Source organism: Aulonocara sp. 'chitande type north' Nkhata Bay, linkage group LG18, assembly GCF_057382095.1.
Source record: "Aulonocara sp. 'chitande type north' Nkhata Bay isolate Kocher_YH1m ecotype deep benthic linkage group LG18, A_spYH_male_GT1.1, whole genome shotgun sequence".
Taxonomy (NCBI): Eukaryota; Metazoa; Chordata; class Actinopteri; order Cichliformes; family Cichlidae; genus Aulonocara; species Aulonocara sp. 'chitande type north' Nkhata Bay.
The window spans coordinates 22,293,418-22,307,217 of record NC_141361.1 but is presented as its reverse complement, the minus strand read 5'-3'; the positions used below and the strand labels follow the sequence as shown (position 1 = coordinate 22,307,217).

The following is a 13,800-nucleotide window of genomic DNA, read 5'->3' as shown; positions in this document are numbered from 1 at the left end:
AGCAGTACTAGAATGAGTACTTCGTGCAGACTAGTCGTGCATGTTTCTGAGCAAAATGTCAGAAACATTAGCTTTGAGGGCTCAACATCCTTTAGTGAGACCTGTGCTCAAAGCCCAGAACAATGAAGCTGAATTGGGATTTGCCCAAGCGTACCAGAGTTAGCGGGTCCACCAGTACTACCGAATTCTTTGCACAAACTAGAGCAAAACAATTGGCTGCCAATGGATTTTGTTTTGTTTTCAAAGCAGTGCATTCTTTTTCAAATGACCCCAAACTGCGCTATACTGCCAAACATACTTCCTAGTCTGCCTTCACACACATATGAACCCACAGCACTTTCATCATTATCACACTGTGGACAAGAGCATTTTTACAGCTCTTACTTTACTTAAGTCGTCACAAAGACAAGCACAGATAGTTTATTTAAAAAAGCACATTTTATGACACAGACATGTAATGAGACACCATACGTATTATTGATAGCTGGCATTTAATAAAGCTCAAAGGAATAGAAAAAACAATAACAACCACAAAAAAAAAAAAGAGATCCATGAACAGTTGAGCATAGTTTGTTAATTGAAAAGAAAATGAGTTCAGAGTTGGAAAAAAAAAATACTATGGTTTTCTCTGTATACTTGCTGGGTTTTATACAATACCACACTAAAGCCTGTGTGAGACTTTACGCACTCTCAGCTACACTTTGCATTCAGCACACTTCCTTCAACATCTGCACTGCTTCCATTAGTACACACTTCCATCAGTTAAATGTTGTTACAAAAAATACTTCTATATGCCAAAATATATCTGTACAGTGTAAACACATACTGAAGGAACGTATGATTTTAAAAAAGAAAATGTAACAGTAACGTAAAAGAAATGTAATAAGCATGTCCTGAAGAGGGAACATCTTCGATTAGACTCGACAACAGTGGACGGGGTCCTCAAGTGCTATTTACAACTGTGGACGACCTCGAGGGCGATCACGCTCTTTAACAGTTTATCCACATTAAAGTGACATTTGTAGTGTTTGTTAGATCCAAATGCAACATGGTCAACGGCGAGCATTCGAAATCACTCTTAAATTGCACAGACTGATGACACAGTGTGGGATGTCCGTCTAATCTAATACTCACGATAGTCTCGTCAGCGACGCTGCTGAGCGGTCACACTTTTTGCATCTGTAGCACAACAAAAGGCCCCCGAACGACAACATACCGACACGCACGTGATAAATTATAAAAGCTACTCAAAAAGCTACCACAAGCTGACTTGTTCATCTTTAATGGAACTGCCATTATATACAAACTAATTTAACTTATACAGGTACAGCATATTATGTTTCTCTGAATAAAATCTAAGACGCCTTTTTTTAAAAATCATCTTCAAAGCATCGAAATCGCACTGAAATAAATTAAGAGCCTATTGCAGGTGCTTTCCAGAACAGTTTGATGGTACTGCACATGCTCGATAATCTCATCATTTTATTCGGAAAGTAAGTGCAATCACCAGCTGAGGTATTTTGAACCCTCACTCTTCATGGCACTTCACTATACACACACACACACGCTCATTCGAACACACACAGACACTAAATTTAACCGTCTAGAAGTTTTTCAGTCACGTGTACAAAAAACAAACAAACAAAAAAAATTACATGCCTCTGATCAAAGATGGGGAGGCGGAGGGGGGGGTAAGCTGATCCCTCATCTGTGCCGCAACAGGCGGTGACAAAATAACGTTAACACTCACGGTGTGTTCGTCTGACACAAAACAAGCATAAGGCCACACATGATCAACTCAGAGAAACCAAACGGCCTCTTTCAGAGGCGTGACATTCAGTGCTTCAGTGGTTCAACTAGATAAGGCATTGGTTCGCCTCTTAATATTTTATTCCATCTCTCTCTTTGTTTTGGCACATGAGAACATTGATGCACGTGCTGACGAGTACACACTTGGGGCTCGTTTGAAGCTGTCCAAATGGTTACAGCCAGCTCTGATTTTGTGAAAGTAAATCTGAGGCCCACCCGTGTTCTTACATTCCAGTTGTGATTTCTAAAAGTGGGAATGTCAATAAAAGAGCAAAATCCGCAAAGTCCTGTGTTTTTGCTCCGACGGAGCACATCCAGATGCTGCCCAACCCAATCTGGGCACTACTTGGGGTGTTTTTTGGGCGTGCCCTGTTTCTTGGTCTGCCACAGATGGCTGGCGATGGTAATGGCATCCACGCTGGCGGACATAGTTTTGGCAGGGATCTTGCTGAACTGCTTCCTATCGGAGTTGTACTTGTACAGAGCTTCGATCATCTTTGTTGTAATATTTTTCGGGCCGATGCCGGCCAGTTTGGTGATCTCCTCGGTTTCAGGGCAGTAGGTGTAAACGGACCGGAACTGGCAGCCGGCATCGCGAAACAACACCAGGAAGTTGTTGGCTTCAGATTTCTCCATTTCCTATGGTGGCAAATTAAAAGAAAAACAAAAAAACATCTCATTACGGTTTGTTACGCTCTTTTTAGTCAGGAAAAATATATTTATACACACAGATACAAAACATACATCAAGTATCTTGTTTTTCTGCCCTTCATTGACTTTGCCAGCCAGGCAGCAGTGAGCCAGGGCGTTCTGGATGATGTGCTTGTTGGACTTGGCACTGGGCTCCTTATAAAGTTTAGGTCCTGTGGGAACAACGCACAAGCGTGAGACTGCAGACAAAAAAAAATCCTTCATTGTTCAGCAGCTATGCAAATGTAAACAAACTATCTAAACTCCTGTGTCTACCTGTGTACTCAGTGTTGGAGGGGGTGGAGGAGGTGGTGGAGTCGTTTTCCCAGTCCTTCTCTCCGTTACGGCTGCCGGCCGAAGGACAAGAAGAAAAGCCTTCCGCGGAGTCTGGCCTGGAGGTGATCGCAACACAAACCAACAAATGACACACGCAAACATAACCACCACGAAGACGACAGACGAGTGTGGACACGTTACCGACACGTACGCCAACAAAATGCACACACACACAGACATGCACACACACAGATGTGGCAAAATAAGGTCAGACGCCGTGACACAGATCTCCAAGCCCTGCCTGTTGTCCCGCATTACATCATCGTACTGTCATAGTCAGATGAAACGGAGCAGCGAGGGGCAGAAACGGCACGTTCATCCAAGCAAAAGCAAAGTCTCGGTGCTGTCTTTATAGGTGCTGCGAGGGATGAGCTCAAGTACTTATGAAGGAACGAGCAAATACACTGGTGAAGCAGAGAGCAGCCAGCAGAGAGGAGAGAGCAAACAACAGCCTGAGAGCAGCACTGCACAGGACGGGAAGATGGGAAAAGAAAAAAAAAACAAGAAAGGTGGAAACAGCTCAGCCACGCGAGTCTCGGGAAACTTATTGCAGAAGCAGCTATTCAGTGTCGACACATCCATCTGCTTTTATGCGTTTGCCAATGAAATGAGGTTTATACAGTAAATCAACACAGAATCACATCTACTTCAGTTTAATGCACTCGCTCTGCTGAGGCGCTCCTCGTCGCAGGGTTACTAACCTTCCCTTTCTTTCTTTGGGAGAGCTTAAATAAAACGGGATATTGGCAGAAGCTAGTTTGTGGCCTCTGAGGGAAGCATGCAAAACAGAGGGAGAAAAGAAGAGAGGGACAAGAGAGAATCAAGATGCAGACTGCAGATCCTCACAGGGAGAAACGAAAAAAAGAAACATTTCCTCGAATTAAAATCACAGCTGGAAGGTCACAATTGGGAGGACACGAACCCACAATCCAAGTAATAAACTGCTTTTGAAATTAAGAGTTTTATTCTTTATTCCTGGGCTGGTTTCATTGACATGGACAGGTGTTGATAGATGTTTGCGTTCCTTCTCCTGGATCTTTTTGGGTCCAAAATGTGATCGTCAGGCAGACAGGCTGCGCCTTACCTGTTATTCTTCCTGTTATCTGCATCTCTGTCATTGTTGGCCAGATTGAGAGATGCCAGAGAAACGCTGGACACCGAGAAGCCTCGAGGACGCACACCTGCGCAACGACAGCAGACAGGTGCGGTTTTACCACGCGTCACAAAGTTCGGGTGCGTTTGCTCGCTGGGTTTGTCGCGTTGCTCACCTGTTGCTCTCGCGGGAGGAGTCGACGACTCCATGACGTCTCTGTGGATGGACTTGGGCCGCGGCTTTTTCTTGAGACTTCCAGATCGAGGCTTGATGACCTCGTCCATGTCCTCCATCAGTTTGAGCTGCTTCCTCCTCAGATACTCATTCTTGATGTATTCCCTCCTCGCCCTCTCGTCGTCCTTCTTCTGCTGTTCTTCCTCCGCTTTCAACCTAAAGAAGGAAACCAAGAGACAAGTAGGTAAATGCAAACTGTAGTTGGACGCTGAACACAGGCAGAAAGTCAGAAAGACAGACGGACCGTGCAGCTTCCCTCTTCTGCTCCTGGTCCAGCTCCTGCTGTTGTTTCCTCTCCTGAGCTTCCTTCTCTCTCTGCAGCCTCTTCTCCAGCAGAGCTGCTTTCTTGGCCGCCATGTCCTCTTCCCCTTTCACATCATCCTGGTGTTTCATGGACAGAAACACACAGATGTATAACAGACCTCCAATTATAAGCACAAGAAATGAAAGCTGGGTGAAGAAAGTGTGATTTGTGCAAATCAAGTGTGAAACTCAGGATCAAAGGTAAGAAAACTGACTCTTTGTAAGGATGGCAGCTCTGATGTTGGTACATTATCAGAGTGTACTGGACTAACGCGAGTTTGTGTTCTGGCCCGTTATTCTCGGCCCTCATTCGCCCGTGGTGTATTGTCTCTGATCAGCTCATGGCTCAACAGGCTCATCACCGCACATGCTGTTCCAGACTCACACAGTGTGAAACTCTTCCTTCACCATCAGGGCATGCAGTCTGTGTTATTAATGAGAAGTTGGTGAGCCGTGCACCAATTACCATTACAGTTGAGGGAAGAGAGTAAAAAATGTGGGGTGAATACTGAACAGCCCCGTTTCATGGCAGGTACTACTTACACATCTCGACTAGCGGTTATGCTGATGTTAGAAATGTTAGGCCATGTTTAAATCACCATCATTTGTAAAAGCTAAAAAACAAAAATCTGGAGGTTTGTTTTGAGCTAAAAAATTTGATGCTGAAACTCACCGTGAAAAAGAAGCCACAGCACATCTTTTGGTCTTCTCCTGTTTCTCCCTCTCCTGCCATCTCCTGACCTTGGCTCTCTGGAGGCTTCAGGTTCGACTGAGGCACCTCCACCACGTCTTTCCGATCCTCTGGGTCTCCTCTGACCCGGCTGTCTGTCGTCCCTTGGATCTCCGACACCGGCTGAGAGAGCACCTGTGATGTTTTCGATTGTTTGGATTCTCCCTTCAACTCCGTCTTCTTCTCCCGTCGCTCATCGTCCTTTTCTTTGGCTGCTTCTTTAGTAGGAGGCGTGTCAGCACTCGCCTTTACCACGGCTTGCTTTTCGTTGTTAGTGTTTTCTTTGTTGTCCTTGGTGTGTGCGTGCTTGCTTTCCCCAGAACCCTCATCGTGGCCCAAGTAAGCAAAAGAACTGATCTGTGTTTGGCTGGGGGTGAAACGCCTCAGTCTGGGCAGGCTGTCCACGGAAGTGGGTGTGTTGAGCATTCGGCTAAAGGGCGTGACCTTCAAATCATTTGGACGCGGCGTCCGAGGGGTTCTGGCGTGGAAGGAGGCCGGTCGTCGTTTGATGCCGGCAGGGGAGCGATTGGGTGCGTGTGGAGAACCAGAGGAGGACAGGATCGGCGATAAGGAACCCACCGAGCCTCTCCCTGATCCCCGGCCTGTTACACTGCTGCTACGCAACTCACGGAGCTGCCTGAGTGGAGCAAATACCCACAACATACATGTGACATGGTAGCAAGGTGATGGTAAGTGACCAATTCAAATAAGTGGTTTGGATTAGGTGGTACCTGTGTGGAGACGGTGCAGGAGGTGGGATGACCCAGGCTTGTTGCTGCTGCTGTCTCATGGCCATGATCTTCTCCTGCTGCTGGGCCAAACGCTGCATCTCTGTCTGCAGGAAGCTCAGCGACGTGTTCAGCCTCTCAATCGAGCGTGTGTATTCTGCAATATCGGTTTCTCCTGGCGTCACACCTGCGTCACCGCAAACATGAGCAATGACGTGAATTATGTACCTAAATAAATCTATTCAGACAGCTTCCTAAGATCCAGGCTGAAGAGTGAAACATTAGCAACTTGCAGAACAATACAGACATTTAATCAAAATATTTGAAAGACTCACTAAAAAACCCCCAAAAAAAACAAACATCTTGTGCTGTGATTTCGTACCGCCACCATCTTCACATGGAGATTTCGGAGCTGCCCCGTCTGGTTTGCACCTCTCGGCCCGCTCCATGTTGCCCTGCCTGATGTCCTTGGATGAAGTGAGCGGCTCTGGCGGAGGTGTTTCTGCTCCTGAGCTGGAGCTGGGGGGTGCTGTCACTCCCTTCCGCCTCACTACGTTCAGGAAGGCCGTTCTGCCCATTCTCTGTCGATGTCGCGTGAAAGCAGCTTCCACCTAAAGAGCGAGACATGTGATGTTTACACACTTATATGTGATGCTAAGTTGCTATGAATCTCTTTAAGTCCGTTTACCTTTTTCTTTTGTGCTTCGATCGCTCTGCGTTTCTCTTCCAGCTTCATCCTCAGCTGAATCATCTCTGAGGCGATGAGGTGCGAGGGATCTCTGGGTGAAGGAGATACTGGAGAGGGTGATGTGATTGGTAGAGGAGGTGTAGAGATCTGGAACCAAATGTAAACATCAGCAACACTGATTCATTGCTATTTCAGCCTGAGGTGTAATCCAGAAAGATTTGTGCGAGTGGCTCAGAATGAATGACAAACCTGAGATGAAATGTTTTTTGGTGAGTGCGTATAGGGGACATTGAGGTCTGAACTCTCTGGCGTGGTCCCTCCACTGCTCCTTCCCTCCAGCTTTCTGATCTTCTGCTCCGCGAAGCTCGTCATCCGCACCAAGCCACCTCCGGAACCACCGGAAGATGAGACAGGGCTGACTGTGTGTGATCTGGGCAGCGTGGGCGCTGAACTGGGACAGGGGCTGTTTCTGTCAACTCCATCTCCCCGTTCACTCTCAGGGTTAGGGCCACCGACCCCTTTGCGTCCTCCTTCCTTGCTTCTTCCCCCTTCTAGCTTGTCCGGCAGAGGACACGACCGGGTCATGGCCTCACAGTCTGGGTCCATATCTGAATAGTCTCTAAGCGAGGACGAGTCCTCATCCAAGCTCTGGATGTCTTCGGTCCTCACATGGATCCCTGTGTCGACTTCATCAGTGGATACAGAGTTAGGATCGTGCTCATTGAGTCGCGCCTTTGCTGGACTCAGGTCATCTCCTCTACCTTGGGCTCCTGGAAGGTCTGAAGGTTCTGCACCATGGAGAAAGAAGGCATTATCTCCATCCCCCATCCCCAAGCTAGCGTGTGGTCTTTCAGTGTCATGGATAATCTTCAAGGCCTCCTCAATGCTCGGGGGAGTTGATGGGCTGATGTGGCCAGCGTGGCTGGGGCTGTTTCTGTCTGGCAGGACCCCGTTAGAATACCTGAGAACAGAGACACGTAAATTAACCGATTACAGTCACAGTGCAGGTTAGAGGAATCTTTTAACTTCCTGCTCAGTGAGAATCAGAAAGAAAGTGTTGGATACCCTTTATATCTCAACTTTCAACCATCACCTATCCAGCTACCATCCATCAATCCATCTGGTGTCACCATGTCAACATGCTACAAATAAATTGTTTTCTAGAAAGAGCATTTATTACATTCAATCACCACCTACATGTGTAAAACGAATTAAAAAACATTAGTTTTTGCATCCCTAACATCATTTAAAGCTGGCAGGAGCCATTACTTATGGATCAAAACAAGCCCGCTATACTGTACCTGCTTTGGCTCTTGACTGTGAATGTGTTGTTCCGTCCCAGAGGCTTGTGTGAGGTGAAGTCGTCATCCTCCTCTGGTATGTGTCTGCTCTGGCCGTTTACACTGACAGGCATCATGGAGAGCTGGCGTTTCATGCCTCCTCGGGACGCGTAGTGAACTTTGAACCCAAGGCCGTCGCTGCTGGCTGAGCGCGTCATGCCGCGCAGGGAGGGAGCCTCATCGAGCGGGAAGGTTGGGTCTCCATCCAGAGGAATTTCAAAGGAGATTCCTCGAGAGGAGGACCTAAAGAAGAGGAAAGGAGAAGAATTGTTAGTTTAATAAGGAAAAAAAGGTCCACTTAAGCCAAAGAAGGCACAGTTTAGCAGGGCTGTTGGATTTCAAGCACTTACTGTTTTTCTTTGGGCCAAGTCCCGACACAGCCATCAACATAAGACATGGAGGTAGATCTCTTCATTACACCTGTCAGAGACGCAGAGTATATTTGTTTAAGAGACTTATTGGCTGTATGAAAATATTTACACACACTGTGTGCGCAGTAAGTGTTTACTTTTACAGTGCTATGTTTAGATTGTTTCTACTGCTGCAAATCAGCCACTAGAGGGCATCTTGATTCAAAACAAAACCATGCACTGGTTAGTATTAACGCCCCTCAGTGACTTTCAGAGTACATTATTTTATTGTATGAGTCAAATAAAGCTCTTTGTTTTTTTGTTTTATGTTCTTGCCTCTTTTTCACACTTATTTCCACACTGCTGAATAACGAATCATCAGAAATGCTCTAAAACATCTATATCACAGCAGATGATCGATCGTTACCTTCAGAAGGAATTTTCTCTGGGCTCAAAGGTCTGTCTGCATAGCTCTGTTTGACTGGACTGGACACAGGAGCCATGTTTCTACAGGATACAGGCTCACAGGCTGCATACAAAAACATACAGTCAATATTCAGCTTTTCAATCATTTACCAACAGCGTGCTAATATTGTTGTAAAGCTGTACTATACCGTTCGGGTCGAAGATTCTGGGCTGTACAAATGACGGTTTAACCACTTCAAACCACCAGAAAAGCTCAGCCATAAACACCAGGTAGTTACTCTGCAAGACCACACCAGCTTAATGGTTAATTTGGAGATATTAGTAAATGACAATGAGCACAACACTTGACTTCTCCCTCCGTGTCTCTGTAAAGGTGCTACCAATCATAACAGATAACATCTGGATGGATTAATGAGGTCACAGCAAGTCAGCAGCCTGTCTCACTCTGGGGTTTGTGTGCATGTACTTTCAAATGTTTGACTGTCTGATTTACTTAATATCAAATCCATACACCTTTTGAAAACTGCCAAAAAACACCATCTGGAGTTTAAATTAACATGTGCACGGAGGGATGCAGAAAGCAGCACGAGTTGTGCATGTGTTAGTGTAATAACCAGATAGGCTCAGGAGGTCTGCAAAGATGATGATCTGTAGAAAACTAATTTGTCAGTTTATTTCTTCTCTAACAAGGTGAGTCTTTAGTGTAATGGTTTACACGTTCATCTAACAAGCAAAAGATCCTGAGATTGATCCCGAGAGGAGACCCAAATCCCTCCGAGGTTGTGTCAAGAAGGGCATCCTGGGTAAAAATCTGCAGAACTACCTGCTGTACTGAGGGCTGCTTTCGTTTCTCCTCTAACAAGGAAAGAACGAGAGCTGAAAGCTGTGATCTCTACTCCTCTGTGTTTACTTAAAGTAATGTACTGAAAATGAACAGACACATGCAGACAAACACTTGTTAAGATTCTGTGCGCAGTGAGTCTGTGGTGGACGGGCAGTGTGCCAGAGCCTTTAGCTGGCCTTCGTGATCCACCCCACTGTTGTAGTACTGTACCACTAAAAAGTCAACATGCACACACACTAAAATTTATGTAGTGGATGAGAAATGAAGGAAAACAGTGTGCAAATACGAAAACTTTCTGATGTTTTATTTTTTTTGAGGAATGGAAAGTCCCAGCGTGCTCGGATCATGGCTTGAATCTTAATGTTCCTTCCCACACTCTCTGCATACTATTTACCCACACTGCCACTGCTGCACTGGTGTTTGGATGGCACAGGGGTGCTCTTAAAGTAGGTCTCCTAACCATAACCAAATAAGCATGAAAGGAGGAGCTCTGTGTCTATAAAAGTCTTTTTTGTTTGTTTGTTTTTTCACAAGAACAAGAGAGACATGAAGAGAGAAGAACAAGAGAGGCGGGCAGAGATGTGAATCTGTCCTCTGTTGGAGAAGGGAGTGGGATGGAGTGAAGGGAGTCTCTCAAAAGTACAGACACTGCACTCTGAAAGCACCAGCACACACAGTCTGTTGTAATCTGTCTCTCTCTAACATATACATACATAGACACGCACACAGAAACATACACACAATAGCAATCCCTGTAAGAGCCAAGCCTACTCACATTCAAACTTTTCCTTGAGTGACTCATTTTTGCCCATGCGTAATTTCCCACTCTTGCTCTTCCCCCTCCAAAAACGTCTCACCATTTCTCCATCTCCTTTCACCGTGAAAGCAGAACTGTCTACATACAGTTTGACCAACCTTTATAGAAGCATGGGCGTAGAGCAGGTCCTCCAGGGTGAAGTGGCAGCAGTGGTTGAGGTTGTTCCTGCAAAACTCCTGCACCAGTTGTAGGTTGTACAGACTGTCAGCCAGGGACATGGTCTCCTTGAGGCAGATATCTGTTCAGCAAAGGGGAGGGGTCAAACACAGAGACACAAGGAAAGGGTAACGCGCCACACAGGAAGCCGAGGACACGATAAGAGTTTATGTTTAAAAAAAGACTAGAGGAGGAGGAAATGACTCTTAATTGTCCTGCATTTGTCATAAGAAGCCTCTCATTTGAATCACTTAAGCTCCTTGAAATAATTTGTGACGAAAACATTCAAACCCTCTTCAAGTGCTTCTAGATGAATCATCAGGATTTTTATCCCCTGACGTTACTATAAGGACGGCCCGTGTATGTGTAGGAGGTCTGACAAGGCAACGGAAGACTACGGCAGCTGGTTTCTCTGCTGTGATGTCATTCTGCGCTTTACTTTAAAAAAAAAAGTGAAGACAGTAGAGTAAATCAAGCTGCCAACAAGAAACCTTAACGAAGCACAGCTTGTTTTCACATCTGGTTCACATGCCTGAGATCTTCCTGCGAACTACAGTCGAACACCAGAGTTGTTTGTCTTTGAAATAGCAGCCGGCTCCACCTCTCCCTCACACAGCCCTCATGACCAATCACATTCCAACCCGGGGCATTTTCAAAAACGACAGTCTGGGCAAGCTCAGCGGAAACACGGCTTTGTTCTCCATGAATCCTAGTACCCTTTTTCTTCCTCTATCCCTCTATTTATACCACTATCAACAAATGCATATTGTGAAATATAAGGATTAGGTTTTGCATTTATAACACTCGCTTATGCACAATGCAAGTATTATTAATACACTCTTTGTTAAGCTATTGTAAGAGACTGGCAGTGAGAACAGTGACTTTTTTGTGCTCTGACTGAAAGTCACTGTGGTTAGTTTGATGTTCGCTATTCTGTCCTTTAATATGTGTGTTTGAACTGAGTTTAGTCTTGCAGTCTTGTGTGTAATAAAGCTAACAGACGAAAGTGTGGATAGTTAACAGAAGAGGGGGATGGTTGCAGACCTTCCAGTCTGATGGCCTGCGGGCAGTAGAAGTGCAGCAGCGCAGTCAGGGCGCAGCCATCTGTGTTGTCCTTCAGCAGGTTTTCCACCAGGGGGAGCGACGGTGCGCTCCTCTGGGCATGCTCCTTCCTGTAGCGAGCCTGAAACCATGGCAACGGCACAGAGACATCAGCTACATGTGTCATCGCGGTGGGTGTGTACAGCCGGCTCTCTGATTATCGATACAACCACATCTCCATGCTCCAGTCAGTCACACACACGGGTAAGGTAGAAGTGTTAATTTGAGGATCTTCAAACACACACACACCTGAAATAATACAGATTAACATCTTCATGCAAACAAACATTCAGTTAAGCCACACCTCAATAAGATTTATCATGTTATAAATGGTAAGAAGGACGCATATTCATAACCCTCACAACCCTGCTCTCTGCGACTGGTTGTGAGGCGTGGTTAATTCCCTGCATGCATGCTAGCAAATGAACGGTTTGCACCATTTCAACATCTACTGAGAACTCAGTGGCACTGAGGCAGTCTGAAGCTCTGGTGCTGCAGCAGACAATGTGTGTGATTTAGAGTTAAATAATAATGTGTGTGAGTGCATCCTTCCTCCCTGCAAGTTTTCTTCATGTCCCTCTGGGACTATCAAAACCACAGCAACAACTTTACTACATATTATTATACACATTCAGGGCATCGGTATTCTTAGTTTGCCCATGAAGACAAAATAATTATCACATACAACAGAGCGATTATGTTCAATAAAATTACTCAGTAGAAGATCTCATGTTTATGTGCTCATAAGAGCTATGCATAGCCCAGTAGTATAGGTGTAGCTCCCTAATGACAGGTCATAATGGTCACTATGATTTTTGTCTAAGATGTGAAAACGATGGTTGGGTTTGAAGGGTCGGGGGTGTCTGACCAAACCATGACGAGGGTCAGGGCCGCATGCAGTGACTGACAAGGCAAGTCGGGAGGTGAATGTGAAGGGACGGGGGGATTTTTGGGAGAGGAGGAAGTTGGCGGGTTTGTTGAAGAGGTGTTTCTAAGTATGAGTCGACTTACAGGTACTAATCTCCAGTACCATTTGCTAGGAGACTTGATGGTGGATGATGATCGGACAACAACAGGAGAGAATGTTAGGTGTTAGGTGTTTCCCCAAACAACAGCAGGGAAAAATATGCTACAGCTGCTAGGACTCATGAACAAACACCATCTTAATACCTCTACAAAAGCTATATAATACTTAAAATGTGTTACTTTCTTCACACATTTGAAATCAGCATCAAAACACACAGTGAGAATCACAGGATGCATCTGCTAAAGCAGAAGTTTAGTTGTGTCATACACCCATAGGTGCCCATGTTTACCCACATGGAAAAGAAATAGTAAAAACTTATGATTTACTCATGAAAGTGGCCACTTTCTCATTACTTTCATATATTGTTTTAGTAAGTATCCAAAACATACAAGTTTCATTATATAATTTTTCAAGGGATCTTATATCTGTTTTCACTCTTGTGTGCTTTTCATAGAAGTTTCACACAAGACAGATACAAACTTTATAAGATTTATATACATCTTTTCCATATGGGTACATATGACCCTGAACTTTATTTACACCACTTATTTTTGCTGCACTCCATTTCTTGTGATTTAATACAAATAAAAAATTTAAGTATTATTTACCTGCATTATTACAACTTTAAGCTAGTTTAATTTAAGCATCTGTAACCAAACAAAGTTGGTTTGAACCAATCAGCAACCCCTGAGAAGCTACTGGCCAATAAGGTCACAGCTGTCTGGGTCTGTCTATGTTTCATAGGTGTGACAAGAGTCAGATTGCTCAACCAACCCGCTGCCAAGTATTTCTTAAACGACTGGCTTCAAGCGCCTTATGTTCCAATTTTGCATAATTCTCATTCATTCAATCAACTGTAGGTGTTTTTTTTTTTAGCAGTGTACCTTACCAATAAATCACAATCATCAAAATAAACAATTATTCCTCTTAGTCAAAAAGCCTACTGTGTCTTTAAGTAATGTAACTGGATTAATGTCAGTGAGGATGTTTATTTATAATAAGTAAATGTAATCATAATGTGTACCATACATAAAGAGACCACACAAAGTCACAAATACTACACAGCAACGTGTTTTGAGATAGAAGGCTGTAGTTTAGGTTCAAGGTGATTTATATTTTTAGTATTTA

At 44.7% G+C, this 13,800-nt stretch overlaps 1 protein-coding gene across 4 annotated transcripts in view; it reads right to left on the bottom strand.

Annotated features, from left to right (window-relative positions):
• Window positions 1–472: 472 nt before the first annotated feature.
• camsap2b (calmodulin regulated spectrin-associated protein family, member 2b) overlaps window positions 473–13,800 on the bottom strand; it is a 34,605-nt gene continuing 21,277 nt past the window's right edge. The window contains exons 5-23 of one of the 4 annotated variants that reach the window (XM_086270801.1): window positions 12,657–12,689; window positions 11,589–11,727; window positions 10,487–10,626; window positions 8,916–9,006; window positions 8,729–8,830; window positions 8,302–8,371; window positions 7,913–8,194; window positions 6,861–7,572; window positions 6,612–6,758; window positions 6,306–6,534; window positions 5,927–6,110; window positions 5,139–5,832; window positions 4,407–4,543; window positions 4,104–4,318; window positions 3,920–4,016; window positions 3,537–3,602; window positions 2,776–2,891; window positions 2,554–2,672; window positions 473–2,448 (exon numbers count right to left, since the gene is read on the bottom strand). In XM_086270801.1, the coding sequence (XP_086126927.1) occupies window positions 2,152–2,448; window positions 2,554–2,672; window positions 2,776–2,891; window positions 3,537–3,602; window positions 3,920–4,016; window positions 4,104–4,318; window positions 4,407–4,543; window positions 5,139–5,832; window positions 5,927–6,110; window positions 6,306–6,534; window positions 6,612–6,758; window positions 6,861–7,572; window positions 7,913–8,194; window positions 8,302–8,371; window positions 8,729–8,830; window positions 8,916–9,006; window positions 10,487–10,626; window positions 11,589–11,727; window positions 12,657–12,689 (3,870 nt within the window). In that variant the 3' untranslated portion in view covers window positions 473–2,151. The remainder of the gene's footprint in view (window positions 2,449–2,553; window positions 2,673–2,775; window positions 2,892–3,536; window positions 3,603–3,919; window positions 4,017–4,103; window positions 4,319–4,406; window positions 4,544–5,138; window positions 5,833–5,926; window positions 6,111–6,305; window positions 6,535–6,611; window positions 6,759–6,860; window positions 7,573–7,912; window positions 8,195–8,301; window positions 8,372–8,728; window positions 8,831–8,915; window positions 9,007–10,486; window positions 10,627–11,588; window positions 11,728–12,656; window positions 12,690–13,800) is intronic. The other 3 variants (XM_086270803.1, XM_086270802.1, XM_086270804.1) reach the window with 3 other exon arrangements.